Source organism: Podarcis cretensis, assembly GCF_951804945.1.
Source record: "Podarcis cretensis genome assembly, chromosome: 11".
NCBI lineage: Eukaryota > Metazoa > Chordata > Lepidosauria > Squamata > Lacertidae > Podarcis > Podarcis cretensis.
In genome coordinates, this window is record NC_137180.1 from 32,393,093 (window position 1) to 32,408,415 (window position 15,323).

Sequence of the window (15,323 nt, forward strand, 5' to 3'; positions counted from 1 at the left end):
GGGCTTACTCTCCCCACTAAGCACCCCCAGAGTCACGCCTCTTTCACACTGTCTAAATTCCCTCTGGCTCCCCCTACTAGCATCCAAGAAGGCACTCCTCCTTTGCCCCTACTGTCGAAAGACGGGATGCAACGCCGCTTTGCGCCCACACATAATCATGGCCAAATGAAAAGCGGCTCTCGAGTGTAACCGGAAGTTCCCTGCGCGCGTTACTCTACACTTCTATCTCTGTGGTATTCTTTGTCGTTGACGCAGCAGCAAATACCTACTCGCCATTCTTATTAACTACAATTCCCAGAGTGCCCTCCCCTTTATGGTAAAGCGCACGCCCCCCCCCCGCTCCACACACCGGGAGAGTGCGAGGCTCAAGAGACTCGGTGCAATTGTCAAAATACTCAGGTTCCGAACTGAACGTGCTGGGATGTCGATGTAAATAAACAGAAGATGCGCGGAGCGGAGGCGAGGGGTTTAGAGCGGCTGCTCTTTGTTCTTGCCTCTCCGATGGCAGAGCTGAAATGGAAGGGCCACCATGGGGAGGGGGGCTGCGCGCAAATGGCAGCTTACTATCGCGATTGGGGCGTTGCTCTGCTCTGCACCCGAGAATTAAGAAAAACTAGCCACTCAGTAATGGGACTCAACTGAATGTAGCCATCAGGGCTGGCCCGCCCTTGGAGACAAGCCAAAGTGAGGCAACCGCCTCGGACAGCAGACTTGGCTTCCAAGGAATGCACTGCCTGTTGCAGCTATTTATTTCAATGGGAGAAACAGTAGGAGCCTGTTCACTCAACGTGCAGAAATCGTTCGGACTTGAAATTCGAATCCACTTGTTTCAAACCTTCGGGACACGGCCCGAGTTACCCGGCCACCCAGCTTAAAATCAAGTTGCGGTTTTTTTTTTGTGCCCTCCTGCCCCGCATATGGCGGTTCCGGAAGTGTGGAGCCAAGAATTTCTCGTACCCCTTTCGACAAAAAGCGGTTTCCGACGCTTCTGAGGGAGAGGCGCATGCCGGGAAAAAGCCGCGGAGGTGGGCTTGGCGCGGGGCACGCCGGGAGTAACACGGAGGGAGGTTCGCGGCGGAGGCGCCGACGGAGGAAGCGGGAAGCGGCCGTCTGTCGCTGCCTCAGCTGCGCTTAGTCGGGCGCCAGCCGCCTGGGCTCACTCGGGTGCGGCGCCCTTGCCGCGGCCATGTACCACAGCAGCACGCAGCGGCGGCGCTGGACCTTCCGCGGCGAAGAGGAGCTGGTCCGGCGCCGGGCCGACGCCAACCGCAAGTTCCGGTGCAAAGCGGTGGCCAATAGGAAGGTAGGGCGCGGGCTGCCCAAACGCCGAGTCCTCCTGCGTGTGATTTGTATTTGTTGTTGTTGTTGTTTAGTCGTTTAGTCGTGTCCGACTCTTCGTGACCCCATGGACCAGAGAACGCCAGGCACTCCTGTCCTCCACTGCCCCCCGCAGCTTGGTCAGACTCATGCTGGAAACCTCGAAAACACTATCCAACCATCTCGTCCTCTGTCGTCCCCTTCTCCTTGTGCCCTCCATCTTTCCCAACATCAGGGTCTTCTCCAGGGAGTCTTCTCTTCTCATGAGGTGGCCAAAGTACTGGACTCTCAGCTTCACGATCTGTCCTTCCAGTGAGCACTCAGGGCTGATTTCCTTCAGAATGGAGAGTTTTGATCTTCTTGCAGTCCATGGGACTCTCAAGAGTCTCCTCCAGCACCATAATTCAAAAGCATCAATTCTTTGGTGATCAGCCTTCTTGATGGTTCAGCTCTCACTTCCATACATCACTACTGGGAAAACCATAGCTTTTACTATACGGACCTTTGTTGGCAAGGTGATGTCTCTACTTTTTAAGATGCTGTCTAGGTTTGTCATTGCTTTTCTCCCAAGAAGCAGGCGTCTTTTAATTTCGTGACTGCTGTCACCATCTGCAGTGATCCATAGAGCCCAAGAAAGTAAAATTTCTCACTGCCTCCATTTCTTCCCCTTCTATTTGCCAGGAGGTGATGGGCCCAGTGGCCATAATCTTCGTTTTTTTGATGTTGAGCTTCAGACCATATTTTGTGCTCTCCTCTTTCACCTTCGTAAAAAGCTTCTTTAATTCTGACTACAACTTGTAACCTTTGTATGTTGGCGGCTCTGAGTAGAGCCGTGGTTTCCAACATGGGGCATACGACCCACAGGGGGGCAATTTGATTTTTATGGGGGCAATCGAGAATGAGGTATTAGCAATTAATGGCCTTTTAGGCTTCCTCCCCTGAGTAGGAGTTCACTTTTTGAATAATAAGAATTATATGTCACGGGGACGGGGCGGCAATCAGGATTTGAGAGATGCTTAGGTGCGGCATGGCCCAAAAAAGGTTGGGAACCACTGGATTAGAGTTAAGATAATTTTTGTTCTCCCACAAGGTTCAACAGACTGACCCGTTTCTTCTTGAGCCGCATGAAGAGTTGACCATTTGTAAATACTATGAAAAAAGGCTATTGGATTTCTGCTCTGTTTTCAAGCCAGCGATGCCTAGATCTGTGGTGGTGAGTTTCTAACATTCTCTTGGAGAAAGCAGTATTTGTTTTGGTTTTTAAGCTTTCTCTATTTTTGTAAAAATATTTATGATTAATGACACTTTTTAACCAGGCCTTTGGTTGATTTGATTGACAGCCTATGCCCTTTTAAAATGTGGTTCTTTTTGGGGGGGTATTGTTTTTTAAAAATCATTATTATATATATTGTGGTTTTATATTTTAATTTTGTTCTGTAAACCACCCTGAGACCTCCGGGTATAGGGCAGTATATAAATTATTTACACACACACACACACACATATGCATACATACTTCATTCTTCTCCACCCACTCCCCTTTTTTCCCCTAAACTTTCCCCACCATTCCTCTTGCATCTAAAGTCCCTGAACTGTTATTTGTCACCAAGTACAGTGGTGCATCGCAAGACGAAAAGAATCCGTTCCGCGATTCTCTTCGTCTAGCGGTTTTTCGTCTTGCGAAGCAAGCCCATTGACGCCTTAGCGGATTAGCACTATTAGCGGCTTAGTGGCTTTTAGCGGCTTATCAGCTTAGCAGATAAGCAGATAAGCGGCTTAGCGGCTTAGAAAAAGGGGGGGGGAGGGAAAAAAAGTCGGAAAAACTCGCAAGACATTTCGTCTTGCGAAGCAAGCCCATAGGGAAATTCGTTTTGCAAAGCGCCTCCAAAACGGAAAACCCTTTCGTCTAGCGGGTTTTTCGTCTTGCTAGGCATTCGTCTTGCGGGGCACCACTGTAATATTTAACATTGTTTATTCACACTATACACAGGGAAACACTCCCTCCAGATATTGTTGTATTGTAGTTCCCATCAGCCCCAGTCAGCATTGTCGCTGGTCAGGTATGATTGGAGTTGTAGTGCAGTAACATCTGGAGGACTGCATATTTCCCACCCTTCATTTATAATGCCCACAATGCCCATGCCTTCATAACTGAGCAATGCCTGTCTGCTTCTCTACACACATATCAAGGGGCAAATATGAGCATTGTAAGGATTTTTTTCACCTGGATCGCCACTGAGATGGCACGAACATGGAAAAACTTCCCTCAAGATTTCACTCATGTCCCTGGGGTTGCCATATATACTTGCTATTCCTGGCCAGACTTGTGTGTTAAATAGAATGCCTGCAAGGGAGGCACTTTCAAAAACATCAGGTAGTGGGACCCAGCCTGCATGGGGACAGTGACGCCTCCCTTGGAGTCTTGTTCTTGGATTCCTAAGAGTAGGAGAAGCAAGTGCCAGAACTGATAAGGGGAGCCAGTTGGATTAGCCCTTCCACTGCTGGTAGCTGCTCAAACACGCAACGTTTTTGTAATAATATTCAGAATATTATTGCAAATAGCTGGGAGAAGAATGTAGCAACTGTGCTTGCCACAGCAACAATTCAACTTTCCATTCCAACTTTGTTCCCATTACAACAAAGGGAATTGCTACTATGCTTCTTGCAGCAAAAGCCCAGGGAGGGAGGGGGGTAGGGGTCAGAAAAGCTGTATTGTCATCCACTTGATCTCCACCGAAGGCCATGTTTCATTGCTGCCAGGATCCAGTGATGTGCACAAGCAAACAAAGTACCAACCCCGAATATTTGAAGAATGTAGCACATCTGAGGGCACTATAAAAGTTGTGGGTGTTGTGACACCTGTGGAGACTTTCTCAGGGCTACTCTTCTTTTGAGTCAAAGAGGGGCAGGAACACTAATGCAAACGAGCTTTTTAGAAGGGAACTCTAGTGACTCTGTTCAAACTGCTCCTAATAGCACCTTGAGTTTTTACAGACATCAGGTAGATTAGTCAGCACACCAATCAGAACTGGCAGTGGCCTTTGTGTTTTCTGCTGCTTATCCCCTGCTTCTGGCTCTTCTGAACTTGAATTTTCTGCTGCATAAATACACATTGGGTCAACCAGTGCACTACTTTGTTTTTCAGTTGACTTGCCCAGCATATCTTGTATTTATTTGATCATGATGTGTTCTTTGTGGCAGCACAGAACCACAGCCATGCTATTTGGGTGAATGAACTTTCTGATTCTAGTTTCCTTTTAGGGATCAGCTTGCATGTACTTCAAGCGTTTTTACCTCAATAACTCAGTGATGGAGTATCATCCTCGGATTATTATGTAAGTAATGGATACCCTTGTGGTTTAATTATTTTCCCCAAGCAGGAATTCTATTATTTTGTCTAAGGATATTGTTGCCTTCACCGTTGTAAACTATGTTTCAACATTTCAGCCACTTAACATTTACAGTTGTCATGGACAGAAAAAAATCGCATGAAAACAAGCTGAATCCTACAAATGGAGTATTTTTCATTCCCAAAAATTTCGTTGCTGCATCACATGAAAAAGCAGGACTGAAATCCACTCTGGGGTGCACTTGCAGAATTTACACAAAAGTAGAGCAGCCATGTTTTTCTCCTAGTTTATTATCATCTAAATGATAGTAAACAATGTCCCCAAACTGAATTTATCAAATGGGATTAATTTTTATTTTTATTTATATATTTTTTAGTTTAGCTTAGGTAAATGAATCAGGGCAAAAACAGTCTCACTTTTTTCATGCTAAAACTTGCACTGAGAAGCAGTTAAATGCCTTTCTTCTGACACATCACACATAGCTTTATTTGGGGACATTTGACCACACATTTCCCCCAAAGCTTTCTATGCCAGATTCTTTTATTAAAAAATAATGTATTGGGTTGGGGGGGGGGACTACAGGCTTTTGCAGCAATAAGTAATATGGGGAAGCAGACTAAAGTTCTATTCTGACAGAACCCACATGGTTTTGTTTGAGACATTCTATTACCCCAGTATACAATGCAGGTCAGCTCGAGGTAAAACAATTGCCCCATAAAACTGTTTCTGTCCACTTTTTTTCATTGGATATTTGCTGATAGTTTGCAAGTTCTAAAAGTTTTCTAAGGATTTGGGGCTGTATTTTATATTAGAGGGAGCTTTCTCTTGTGTCCTAGTATTTAGGCTAGGCTGTTCAAAATACTCTGTCTTCATATATAATGGTCTTACTTAGAACCAAATGTGTTTGCTGCTTGTTTTTAAGGTTAACATGTGCATTCTTGGCATGTAAAGTAGATGAATTTAACGTGTCCAGTACACAGTTCGTGGGCAACCTTCGTGAAAGTGCAGTAGGACAGGAAAAGGCCCTGGAACAGATCTTGGAATATGAGCTGCTACTTATACAGCAACTGAACTTCCACCTCATAGTGCACAACCCTTACAGGCCATTTGAAGGCTTCTTGATCGATCTAAAGGTAATCATTTTTGTTGCTTAACAAATGTACCTTAGATGGTACATTTATATGGTAACTATTGTAAAATGTTGAAGCATTAATAGTACCAAGCACTATACTAGAGCAGATTAGTTCTTAAGTATAACAGCACGCCTGTTTGATCCTAAAATACTTGAGCTAGAAAAATGAACTCAGCAATTCTGCATATTTTCTAGACTCGTTACCCGTTGCTTGAGAATCCCGAGACCCTGAGGAAGACTGCTGATGACTTTCTCAATCGGGTTGCTTTAACAGATGCCTGCCTTCTTTATACACCGTCTCAGATTGCTCTCACTGCCATCTTGTCCAGCGCATCGAGGGCAGGAATTAATATGGAAAGGTAGATAATATTCCAAGCATTGGACATACAAATTAAGTTAGTAGGTTTTTGTGCTAATGCTGCACATCCTTTCAAAGCTGTATCTGTGGTGGTGTTAAGACTTTGCGTCAACATGGATTAAGAGTTTATTGTTCAAGAATCGTCCACACAGATTCAAACACTGGTGGCCAACCTGATCAGCTGCTTGACCTATAAATGTGTGGCGGAGAGAAGAAAAATAGCTTATTAAATCCTACCATTTCACTATTTAAATTACTATGTTGGGTCCCCCCCCCCCTCAGCAATAAAAGTTGTATCAACTAAATCACTCTGTGGAATGATGCATTGCAGGGGTTTGGACTAGATGGTCCTTCGGGTCCCTTCCAACTCTATGATTCTATGTATGTGAGTATAGTGAAACGTTTCTTGTCTCTCCCCGCCCCCCGGTGCACCCACAAACCTGCTCTGGGGGTTCCCCCAACTCTGTCACACAGAGGGTGGTGCAGGGTGGGGGTAGAGGGGAACCTTCCCTGTCAATTGTGGAAGCCATTATCTGCACACAATGATTTAGTTGCATACAACCCTAAATCTTTTGTTCCTTCAACTTGTCATATGTCAGCTGCCTATAAAATGGTTACTTTTACAGCTTTTAAAAACATCTATCTTACACTCTCAAAAGAAGCTCATGTTTCCAGACTACTACTTCATGTTAGAATACCATTGTTTTGCTTTCGGAAGGTTATCTTTGATTCCTGGAAGGGTGTGGGTTTTTTTGAGAATGAAAGAAATTGCTGTAGAGAATTCTAATCATTAATTTAACTTTAGCATTTTTTACATTGGCTTTGTATTGTTACTCTTTATAATGTGTGCCAAGTTTTTGTTTTTTTAATATACTTTGAAAAATTCCTTCCCATCACCTAACATTTAGCTAAATGTCATTCTCTTTATGGGGTGTATGTTAATGTAAGTGTTCTTCATAGATGTTCACTTTTCTCTGCATCCAAACAGTGGTACTGAGATCTAATTTTCACAATCTTTTGACAGTTACTTGTCAGAATGCTTAATGCTGAAAGAGAACAAAGCTTCCCTCTCCCACTTACTGGATGGGATGAAATGTAAGTAAAGATTCTGAGAATGAGGTACCATACACATATTTATTTTAAAGTATTCTTTAAAAGGATGGAAGAGACTTGCCAAAGCCTTTATCCGTTTGAAAGATTTATTTTATTTTATTTACTTTTCTGAATAATTGGGACACATACTTAAACTTGTATCCAACTGTTAATAAAAAGGAACTTAAGTGGACATTCTTGTCCCTTCTACTCCCCTAGAAATTGTATAAAGTGATAGGAGAAAAGAAATATGGCTTAGTTCAGGGATGTGAACTAGTGACTCTCCATGTTGCTGGAATATGAGACTCATTATCCCTGAACAGTGACCATGCTGGTTGGGGCTAAATGTGAGTTGGAGTCCAAAAAAAATACAGAGAGCCATTGTCTATTATTTTCTTAGCACAATTGTATCCCCTTTGCTTGTAAAACAGACTCTTAACTTCAAAGGAGGTTGCTGTAACCACCAATCAGCTGACTGTTGGATTACAGCAACATCCTTTGAAGACTCATTCCCATTGCCAATCAGCAATCTTCACTATTTCATCCTTCTCCCTTGAGCCTCTAAAATCTGCTCTAGGGGGTTTGGGGATTCTCTAGAACAACTTGAGTGCTGGCACAGGAATGGGAGAATGTGCAAAAATTATCTCCATCCACATTCCATTCATGGAAGCCCCTCTGGATCAAAGAGCCTGTCTTGAATGGAGATAGTGATGGATGCAATTCAATGTCTTCTAGGTCAAATGAGACCAGAATTTTCAGCAAAGCAAGGGGAATGTTTCAAATGAAGAACAAAACTTGGTAGCTGTCTTTAGCATAAGCAAGTAAAAGGGGATATTTGATAACTTCTGCCTTTGACGGTGTTCATAGCCTCTAACCTGTAGTCCAAGGCACATAAAAATGTGTATTCAGTTTTTCAGTAGATTGGTGCTTGCAAGACTGTCCTTGATACTGCTTTTATGCTTGCATCAAACACAACACAGCCTTCAGTTGATCTGTATTTTGAAGACTTGATATGCAAAATGTGCCTGCGTCTGAAGGTTTCCCTGGGACAGTAGTGCTAACACTGCATTATCCATTAGCCTCCAGGAAATAAAAAAAACAACCCATAATGTGAACAACTAGTTTAGTAGAGTTCTTTACTTCACACTTTTGCTGTGTCTTGACATTCCTTAGCATAAATCCTCTGATATAAGATGACAGCTAAGAGTCTTACAAATGTAATCTGAGCTTCTGTAAAGGGGGAAATAGTATTATGTGGCAAATTTAAGCTAAGACTTTGTCTGTGGAACTTATTTCAAAGAAATCTGGAGCACATCTCAATTGTCTTTAACACTTGTTCTACAAGAGGCCTTGGTTTTCATAGAAAATCTGCAAAGTATTTTGCGCTGTAGTCTAGCTTCTTGAGAGCTGGGTGTACTTTTTGTTAGAATGCCCCCTCCCCAGTCACACCTTTGCACAATTAATCCTGTGTGTTCATGGCCACAACTGGTCAAAATATAGTATAGCTTGGCTAAAGTGTTCCTCAGCTTCATGTACAACTCTCAGCAATTAGATCATATTTAGACAGGCACACAACATTCCCTTACATACACACAAAGCTTTATAGCCAGGTCTGTAGAATCAAAACTAGTTGGAATGTGCCATATCTAATTGGTTGGGTTTGAGTGGGAAGATGAGAGTGTGATAAGGCTACCTATATTACTAGAATTCTTTTGGATCTACTTTTGATAATGTACATATCTTATTGGGGTTCAGATGAATTGCAATATAGTACACTTAATTAAAGCATTTTGAAAGTGTTTTATTGCTCCTTTGTAGGCATGAAAAATCTGGTAAAGAAATATGAGCTACCGCATCCAGAAGGAGTTGCTCTTCTAAAACAGAAGTTAGAGAAATGTCACAGCCCAGAACTTGCTCTTAATACAAATGTGTAAGTAACAATTTAAAGCTACATCGTACCTCAGTGCTAGTTTTCCTAAAAATGATTATGACAGCATATACTGTATGAGGACCAATAAGCTAATTTTGAAGTTTGATTACCAGGAAATGCTGTGCAAATGTTATGATATAATCATACTTTATCAGAGATTTGAAGCCAGGGTCTGTTCCAGTCATTGGTCAGTAATTTCTTCTCAGGTAAGTATTGACTTGGATTCAAATGAATGTGGGTGAAAGGGGAGGAAAGTAGCAATAGAAAAAAATATATAATGCTGTTCCACAAACTCTTTTGGAAGCTAGCAGACGACTTCTTGCAATGTATTGGGGGCTGGATTGCAGTATAGCAGACTGCAAATAGCATATAAATTCTAGTTGAACAAAGTATTGAAAGCGTTTGTGCAAAGTCTTACATAAATAGAACTTCACTGTATTTGGAGTTATTCATGCAGTACTCTTCCACTGGATCTAAGTTAGCACATCTGTGAGTGGAAGAGCACCTGTTTGGATCATAGCTATAGCTATTGCCCATACCTGAAGTTCACTTCATCATAATTACAACATATATCCATGGGTGTGGAGAACAAATGTGAACCCACAAGGTCAGTGGGAAATGAAAGGGGGGAAGAGCCTGCAATGATTATGCTAAAGTTCAGTTGTATTCACTGTGTTTGTTTTCCATAACGTAAGCTTTAACGTAACTGTCACGAATGTGGCATACTGAACATTTTTCATCTGACCTCACTGTTGAGAATTTTATTCTACAGCATATGGATATATATGAAACAACTGAAAATAATCTGTTTAAGAAGCTGCCACACTTGGTTCTTGTAAAAGAGTGTTGTATCAATAGCTCTAAGGAGCCTCTAGTGCTGAATAGTCAGTTCACTTCAAATACCAATAAAAGGTTTCAATCGTTTATTTGATGTCATACCAATTTCTCCAATATAAAATATGAAGTTGAAGAAAAGATCTTATTGGAACTGGAACATACTGTCTAATATTAGTATTATGGGGTTGGTTTTAGAAAGAAGAGAAAAGGTTATGAAGATGAAGACTATGTAACAAAGAAACCTAAAATGGAGGAGGTTAGTGGATTTGTGTACTTTTGAGTAACTGGATAAATATGTATATATTTGAGAACAGAAAACACAGTTCTATATGCAAATTTATGTGCAATTGTCACAACATGCATCTTCTTGGAAATCTGCTGCTGTAAGATAATGCCAATTAACAGGGAGCACACTTTATTCTATTTTAAAATTATTATGATAATCTAACCAATTAACTGGCAGAATCTTCTAGATGTACTTTTATTCCCCTTATCCACAGTTGGCCAAATCCAGTTACCTGCTTTGCTGGTTGCAGAAGTTCATAGGAATCGTGGTAAAGATTGTATCACTGACAGAGTTGATAAGTAGCCTTGGTGGTTCGTCAGTAGTACTGTACTTCCTTGACCGCAACACAGCACTGTACTGATAGTGATGTTTCACTAACCTCTAACCTGTCAAATGCAGTGATCAAGGTTTGTGGTAATTTGTGGAAGTCACTGCTTACACTACAGCAAACAGTATATTTTCATAGGATTGGGCTGGGTTTGTTTTTTAAAAAAGTACATAATCTTACATCATCTGCTATTCATACAACAGGCAGCTGAATGTTTCAGGAGTCACCAGATAACTCTAAGCTAGGTTGCTACTTTCTTCTAAACATTGTTTATTATTTGTTTTCTGCCTTACATCAAACAGGACCTTAATCCTCAATAAGGGCAAGCATAGAAGCTGAGATTGTATATTTGTAATTTTGCAGTTGTAAATTTTCCCATCAGCCATACTTGATTCATAGAAGAAAACAAAAACAAAAAAAAACAAAACCCACCCCAACAAGTTGAAGGATTGGATTTCCTTTTTCTTTCGTTTAGGATGAATGGACAGATGATGATTTCATAGACTGACTGGATGTCTCCACTGATGAAATCCTGAATACTTAAATGGAACTTTAATGCTTGAGAACATGTTGTACATTCCACTACTGCAGTGAAAAAGATATAACTAATGTAAATAAAGCAGTTATTTTACAGTGTGAGCGGAATATTTGAAATTACTTAAATGGTATTGCTAAAAACTGTCACTGTTCTTTTGGATTTTAATTGGCTGTAACATGTTTTCTGGTAGCGTGTTTTGGATGCCAGCCAAAAGCTTAAAAGCAATGTCAAAATATCTAAAATATAAGCACCACATATTCATAGGTATTACTTGAGATACATTGGATTTTTTTTTGAAATGCACTAGTTTCTGATATTTGTGGTGATGAGGAAAACAAACTTTCAGGTGGCAATAGTTTATCCTTGGGTCTGTTGAAGGTACTACTGGCTTAATCCTTGGGGCTCAGCCTTTGGCAGAAAAGGACATCAGAGGACAGTAGAGTACTTGCTTCATGGGTTCCTCCTACTAGTGTTGTTTTTGCATTGTATGCAACAGGCTTAACCACTGAAGAGGCTTGGGTTAGGTTGGGGAATCTTATTCTAGCCTCTTCCTTTCCACACACACACAAAAAACACATTTATTGTTCATACTTACAAGCACTGAGACTGGATCAGAACTGATCACTGACCAAACAAAAAATTGGAAAATACAGGCAAGACAAATCGTTTTCTAATCACCTAGAGGCACTGTATTTTTCTTCTTTGGAATATCCAAATATTGAATCACTAGGCAGAAAAAGCAGCCAGATGTATGCTATAAAACTGTTTAATAATGCATGCATGCCTAATACAATGATCAATAAATTTACTGAGTTCAAATTATTTCCTGTTGTAAACATTTTTTAAAAAGCATCATGATTTATCTGGATATACAGTCCTTGATGGAAAATTATTCAAAACAATGTGGCACATTTAAAAAAAAAAAGCTGACAAAATCCAGTCTGCATATTCTTTCAGCACAACTCTAAACGAGAGAAATAGAATGGTATAAAAAGTGTACAGCAAAGATTTCCTATCAAACTCTGGAAGCTGTAAATACAAATTAAAGTGTTTGAACAGTCCTAATATAGTTGTAACCAATCAAATTACAGCAAGACGTGTGTTCTATCCAGTTATACTTTGCTGTCAAAACATTTCCTTGGCAGTTGACTCTAATTTTATCCAAAACACAGCAAGACTTTGGCAATTGGAGGTGTTGAAATAACTTTAAAGTTCAAAGAGACAGTCACAGTATTTTCTTTGTGGAAGGTGATCTGTACACCAAGGCTCAGAGGTTGTGAAAATTGGTTCCAAGTGGAAGAAAGTGCAAGTGTCCTGCACACATAGCTTAAAGCTGTTGTTATGGTCAGTCACCAACAGGTTCTTTGTTTTGTTTTTGCATAGTTCACACATCACTGGAAATGTGAAATGTGTGTGCTATTTTTGGCAAGAGCAAAAAAGGAAGTGATATTGGTGAAAGTTGTCATGTTGGACATGCTGGAACATGCAGAAAGCTGCTACCTGATGCTGTTAGACACCGAATACTGATTTTGCTTTTGTTGAAGAAGTTCTGTAATTGCCAGCAGCTTCTTTAGCACATGCTGTTTTAAAAAGGGAGATAATTAGCACAGCAGCCAAGTTTTTCTGTATGATTTAAAATAACTACACTTGTTCCCGATTGGTTTATAGCTTTTCTTGAAATGTAAACTTATTTTATTTCCCCCCCTTTGTCCTTAGGATTTCCTTTCCATAGATGCAATTCATAGGTCCTGTAGCCCAGCTGAATAGCTAAACACGTTAATAGTTACTGAATAGTAAATATATTAATTTTACCATGCTGGAATTGACTCTACAGCTTTTAATGACTCCAAGGAAAACAAGTTACTGTTTGCTATTACGTAAACATTTAAATAAGTAGGTCAGGCAGCATAACTTATGCATAAATAATAATTGGAATAATTGCACTCAAAATGCACCACCACTGCAAATACTTTTCTGCTAAACTGTTTCAAAATAGCTCCTTCATGTCTACCACTTTGATTGCATCCTTAACATACATTCACACTTTGTGCATTCAACTGCAGCCCTATATTTTAGTGTTTATAAGTCCTCAGGGCCCTCTAGATGATGATGGGAGCTATAATCCAGCAGCATAGGGAGGGCTGCGGGTTAAACCAACGCTGCTGTAACTATCAGGAAACACCCTCTTTCTATAACAGGTCTTACCTGCATTGCCCCTCGCTCATTACTGAGTGTTCGAAGCTCATCTGAATGTGCCACACAAATTTCATGGAGGGCTGCTAGATCACGGGACAAGTCAGTTCTAGAGGGCTCTGTAGTGTCTGGAAGTTCAGGTACATTCTAGAGCAAGAATGATAACAATGTTTAGAACCACCTTTCATAAAACAGTACCAGGGTAGCTGAAAAAAACTTAACTGTTTACCATTCAGAGAAGGAGTGCAGCCACTACTACTCTGCTTGCAGGGAATATAACACCTAAAGAGCAATGGGAATGCTTGTTTCGAATACACAAGTGAAAATTAAACTGAACTTTGCAAGCCCTGCATGATGCGTTGATGATTATCACCTGACATCTTCGTGGTCCCACCCACCTGTCAGCTTTGGCTTGCAAGGGATAGGGGAGTATGTATGCAATTTCCAGTAAAGCAGGAATATAGTTTCTTAAGCATAGATAGAGAGAAGTGAGGCCCAGCTATGCCTACGTAGAGAAATGAACTAGTTTTTGGCTAGCTATTATAGCTCAGTGGCAAGGATGAGCAACATCCAGGCTTGGTTGGACTACAGTTTCTATCAACCCCAGCCAGCATGGCTAATGAGCAGGGTTGAAGGGAGCTGCAGCCAAGCAACATCTGGCAGGTTACAGGTACTCCAGATGTTTCTCCTTGACAAACATTGGAGAAAGGAGTGGAGCCATACCTCCCATCTCTTTGGGCAGGCCACTCTCTCAGTCCTGCCACCATCATAGGCATACATGGGAAGCCCTTCCCAGTGGCTGCTCCTAGACTTTGGAACTCCCTTCCTAGAGAGAGATATACTGGCTCCTTCCACCAGCAGGTAAAGACTGTTTTATCTCAACAGGCCTTTGGGAATTGTCTGTTTCTTAAGGAAAGGGCTTTTTAATAGTGCTATGCTAATTATCTGTATTTTAATACAGTGGTACCTCGGGTTGTATACACTTCAGGTTACAGACTCCGCTAACCCAGAAATAGTACCTCGGGCTAAGAACTTTGCTTCAGGATGAGAAGAGAAATCACGTGGCAGTGGCGTGGCGGCAGCAGCAGGAGGCCCCATTAGCTAAAGTGGTACCTCAGGTTAAGAACAGTTTCAGGTTAAGAACGGACCTCTGGAACGAATTAAGTACATAACCAGAGGAACCACTGTAGATTTGTTTTTTATATTGTTTCAATTCTAATAGAGTTTAATTATTTTTTACATCGATTTTCTGTCTTTTATTTGTGGAAGCCACCTTGAATCCTGGTCCAGAAATGGTTGAGATATGGTTCCCAAAGCCCTCTTTTTAATAGGGTCCTCCCCCTGAATTTTCTGAAGCAGATACTTACAGTCTCTATATTTACAAAATTAAGAAAGAAAAAGTGTTCTTACCCCAAGTTCATCTAAAAACATGATCATCTGGTGCTTGTTACTCTTGATAAAAGGATTTACACCTTCCATATATGGCTCCTAAAATAAAACCACAAAATTTGTATCACTTTAATCCTCCATGTGATGGCTTCTGAATTATTCTTAATGTATTTTACACCACTTTCCACAATGCTCAAGTTGGTGTATGCTAAAACACAAATATAATTTAGACACCATGGAAAACCACAGTAAAAAGCATCACATAAGATAAAGCTGCTACAGAAAATTTAAATCCTTTTAAAGATCTGACAAAGCAGGATGTTTTACAGTTTTTATAAACTGATGACAATGTTGATACCTTCCTAACCCTGGGATAGCCAGCATTTGAGTGCCCTACAGATCACTGACCATGTTGGCTGAGGCTGGTGGAAGTTACAGTCCAATAGTATATGGAGAAAACCACAGTGGCTACCCCAGTCCAAACCTTTTTTAGGAGGAGGTTCCAAAGTTTTGAGATGATAGCAGAAAGGAACCTAACCATGGCATCACCTTAAAAATCTGTCCTGGAGGAAA

General features: G+C 41.1%; 2 protein-coding genes across 2 annotated transcripts in view; one reads left to right on the top strand and one right to left on the bottom strand.

Moving 5' to 3' along the window:
* The first annotated feature begins 1,037 nt into the window (after positions 1-1,037).
* On the top strand, positions 1,038-11,266 carry CCNH (cyclin H). Its single transcript, XM_079995784.1, has 9 exons — positions 1,038-1,303; positions 2,408-2,530; positions 4,579-4,652; positions 5,590-5,800; positions 5,995-6,158; positions 7,182-7,252; positions 9,068-9,179; positions 10,212-10,272; positions 11,106-11,266. Exons 1-9 carry the CDS (start codon positions 1,187-1,189, stop codon positions 11,136-11,138), a joined length of 966 nt encoding a protein of 321 aa, XP_079851910.1. The 5' UTR covers positions 1,038-1,186; the 3' UTR covers positions 11,139-11,266.
* A 652-nt stretch (positions 11,267-11,918) lies between these two features.
* The window catches only part of RASA1 (RAS p21 protein activator 1), a 47,822-nt gene continuing 44,417 nt past the window's right edge, over positions 11,919-15,323 (bottom strand). The window contains exons 23-25 of the mRNA XM_079995389.1: positions 14,772-14,849; positions 13,374-13,508; positions 11,919-12,748 (exon numbers count right to left, since the gene is read on the bottom strand). Coding sequence (XP_079851515.1) covers positions 12,665-12,748; positions 13,374-13,508; positions 14,772-14,849 — 297 coding nt within the window. The 3' untranslated portion in view covers positions 11,919-12,664. The remainder of the gene's footprint in view (positions 12,749-13,373; positions 13,509-14,771; positions 14,850-15,323) is intronic.